Source organism: Cebus imitator, unplaced genomic scaffold (assembly GCF_001604975.1).
Source record: "Cebus imitator isolate Cc_AM_T3 unplaced genomic scaffold, Cebus_imitator-1.0 Scaffold622, whole genome shotgun sequence".
NCBI classification, from domain to species: Eukaryota; Metazoa; Chordata; class Mammalia; order Primates; family Cebidae; genus Cebus; species Cebus imitator.
This window is the reverse complement of record NW_016107937.1, coordinates 299,869-303,913: the sequence shown is the minus strand read 5'-3', so window position 1 is coordinate 303,913 and position 4,045 is coordinate 299,869. Positions and strand designations below refer to the sequence as shown.

Below are 4,045 nucleotides of genomic sequence, written 5' to 3'. Positions count from 1 at the left end.
TTTGTTCCCAGTATGAAGAAAACCTGATTAAAAGAAGCAAAAAAGGATAAGAAGAAGAAGGAGAGAAGAAGAGAAACTTAGATGTTAAATGAAGAGTTTTAAGTAGTCAACAGGGTGTGGTCAAGGCAAATGGTTATTGGCTGTGTCTATGGAGATAAGAATCCAGATAGTATCCATACGGGCTGATGAGACCAGTGACTTTTCTAATTCCTTTCCAACACACAAATTACATTTTCCTTGAAAAGCAGGTGCACTGAATGATAAGCATGGTAAGTAAAGGTGATGTTTAAAGGTAGTATTACAGACACAGGAAAGAGAAAACACATGAAGCCTTCAAACCTAAGAAGTCTCAGAAAAGAAAAGGAAAAAGTTACATATTTAAAGTTTTAGTCTCAAAACCAAATGTTTTCTGTCATGTCTTATGATCTGACTTTGTTCTGATCCCCATAAGGATGGTCAGACTGCTAATTTAGTCCAACTTGTGTAACTATTATATACTACTAAGAAGTTTCTGATTATTTTAAAAAATAATATTGGAACAAATAGGCAGTCAGCCAGCAAAATAAATTAATGTAGTGATCTAATACTGCAAATTATGGGGATAATGACTATGCATAAATCAAGTTCTCACCATGCACTTTCAATATACAGCAATATTAGCATAGCAAATCAGTGCTAAAATATCTGGACACACTGGTATTTTTCTACCAACAGAATTCTTTGCATTATAATAAGCAGTGTTGTAATTATGTTTGAAAAAAGGAACATAGAAATTGCACATGGGAGAGCATCTAATCTAACTACTAATAACAGAAACACAAGTTTTAACATTCTTTTTGACATCTGAATAGAAATAAACTATCATTAACAAACTCCTAGTTAATAACTCCTTCTTATCACATGAGGTCAGGAGTTAACCAGTCTGACCAATATGGAGAAACCCTGTCTCCACTAAAAATAAAAAATTAGCTGGGCGTGGTGGCATATGCCTGTAATCCCAGCTACCCAGGAGGCTGAGAAAGGAGAATCGCTTGAACCCAGGAGGTGAAGGTTGCAGTGAGCCGAGATCGCACCATTGTGCTTGAGCCTGGGCAACAAGAGTGAGACTCCATCTCAAAAAGAAAAAATAGTAGAACAAATGCACATATTGAGGGATATTTGTATATTGGTGTAGACTATACCACTAAAAATTGCTGCTGCATAAGTCATCACAGATACACCTAATAATATTTAATAAAAGATAAAATACATTACAGAAAGATAAATAGAGTGGGTGCATTTATTTCAAGTTTTAAATCTAGCATATCAGTACTACATATTTCATGAAAATGTAAACACCTATTCAATGATGTAACTCTACAGAAGGAGGAGAAACATTAAATTCATAATAGAGTTTACAGTAAGAAATGGAACAAGAGAGAATCAGTCGGGAAAGATTCAGCTTAATAATTTTCAAATTTCTAAAATAACTGAAACAAAGGTGGCATTCTGTGAAATTTTATTAGTGATTAATTATGCTTAAAAAGGAGTCTTTATAGTATTTTCTATTTTGGCTGTATATTAAAAACAGTTCCAAAGAAAAAATTAACAAATGAAACCAATTTAATAATATATGTAAAAATCCATGGGATCATAGGTGGCAAAGAGCTTAACTCCCTAAAAGTAAAAAAGGAACAATAAAGTGAAATTTTTTTTTAATTTGACAGTATTTAAAATAATAAAATATTAACATTTCAAGAGATATGATAGAAAAGATAAAATAGAATTCATGTGTGTATATATATAATTGTTACAGATGTATATATAACAAAAAACACGTTATATAATTAAGAAATGTCTAAAACAAATAAGAAAAAATATAAACACCACAATTTAAAAATAGGTGAAGCATATGACCTTGACAATTTGAATAAGCAATTAAGAAAAGAAAATGGTATATTGTAATCAATTATGTGCACACACACACGAATACATGCATAAAACACAAATATCCATATGCACTCATTGAAAAAACATTCAATTCATTTATTTAAAGGAAACAGGCAATAGTAATAGTGAAAAAGTGAGGTCACGTGTTGATGTGTTTACTGGCACAACACACAAACAATTAAAAACCCCTTCCAAAGGAAAGTTGGCATTTCCATGAAAAGCTTTATGAAAGAGGATTTCATTGAATCTGTGATATCATTCTAAGGATATAACTTAAAGTAGTTATCCAAGATATACCTAAGTGATACTCTTTTGTATATAATATGTATAAAACAAAAACAGAAAACCTCATCCAGTATGGTTGTCAAGTTTCTGGAAAATAGTCTGGAGGCTTATTAAGCACTATAAAATGTAATGAGCTATCATTTTCATAGCAATCGATAATTCTGTCTTTTATGACATTTTACTAGTAAGAGCACTAATAATGGAATTGCCTGTACTTTACTTATATTTATAAAGCTAGAACAATGCCTTCTAGGCTTATATTTGAATTTCTATGCATTCGTTTTCAGTTTACTGAGGATGGCACTGTAAGCTTTAGCTAATAATTTGACATATACTTTGAAGACCCATATGCAAAGTACAAAGACAAAAAACACCCAATGACACAGTGATTTGTTAACCTAAAATGCTCATCAATTGGTCAGATAACAAGAACAAATCCCAAGACCTATGATCAAAATATCTACCTTACTTAGCAAACAGGTTTTTTCGGATAACTTTCCTTATACTTCTTTTAACATCTTTATTCCTCAGGCTGTAGATCAATGGGTTTAACATAGGACTCACAAAAATATAAAACACAGCTAAAGTTTTCCCCTGTTGGACAGATGTCTCAGAAGGGGGCCTCAGGTGCATACAGAACAGTGTCCCATAAAAGATAGTGACAGCGGTCACGTGGGACCCGCAGGTGGAGAAAGCCTTGCGTCTCCCCTCAGCAGTGCGGATGTGCAGAATGGCTGTGAAGGTGAAAGTGTAGGAAATGAGGATGATGATGAGAGAGCAGATGAGGTTGGAACCAGCCACCACGAACATGGCAGTCTCTTTGACATAAGTATCTGAGCAGGCGAGGACTAAGAGGGGTGAGTCTGCACAGTAAAAGTGGTTGATCTCATTGGGTCCACAGAAGGACAGACGAAGCATCAGGATGGTCTGTGCCAGACCATTCGCAAAGCCATAAATATAAGGAGCAGCAGCAAGACAGAGGCAAACACACCTGGACATTTTGCTTCCATATAACAAGGGCTTGCAGATGGCCATGTAGCGGTCATAAGCCATCACTGCGAGCATATAATAATCTGTGATCACCAGTGCAATGAAAAAGTGAAATTGGATAAAGCAACCAATGAAGGAAATGGTTTTTCTCTTAGACAAAATGTTAACCAGCATCTGAGGAGTGACATTGGTCGTATAACAGAGATCTACAAAGGAGAGGTGACTGAGGAAGAAGTACATTGGAGTGTGGAGTGTCGAGTCACTTCTGATTAAGAAGATCATACTCACATTGCCAATTACTGTGATAAGGTAGATGACTAGGAATACCACAAAAAGAAGGGGCTGCAGCTCAGCCTGATCTGTCAGTCCCAGGAGAACAAACTCAGTCACAGCTGTATAGTTTTCCTTTAACATTGCGTGTCTTTGGCTTCAGGTGAGGCCTAAAGAAAAGGAAATTAAAATGCATTTAGGTTTGTAATCTATGCATTAACCTGATGATGTCATCTGATATTTCTTCCTCTTCTCTCAAAATAGGAACACTCTTACACAGTTGGTGGGAGTGTAAATTAGTTCAACCACTGTTGAAGACAGTGTGGCGATTTCTCAAGGATCTAGAAATAGAAATTCTATTTGACCCAGCAATGCCATTACTGGGCATATACCCAAAGAACTATAAATGGTTCTACTGTAAAGACACATGCACACATATGTTCATTGCAGCCCTGTGTACAATAGCAAAGACCTGGAACCAACCCAAATGCCCATCAATGATAGACTGGACAAAGAGAATGTGGTACATATACACCATGGAATACTACGCAGCCGTAAAAAACAATGAGTT

The 4,045-nt window shown here is 35.3% G+C and overlaps 1 protein-coding gene across 1 annotated transcript; it reads right to left on the bottom strand.

Annotated features, from left to right (window-relative positions):
- Nucleotides 1-1,961: 1,961 nt before the first annotated feature.
- Nucleotides 1,962-3,618, bottom strand: LOC108295170 (olfactory receptor 1030-like). The gene has a single exon (XM_017517211.2). The coding sequence runs from the start codon at nt 3,616-3,618 to the stop codon at nt 2,680-2,682; it is 939 nt and encodes a 312-aa protein (XP_017372700.1). The 3' UTR covers nt 1,962-2,679.
- Nucleotides 3,619-4,045: the final 427 nt, after the last annotated feature.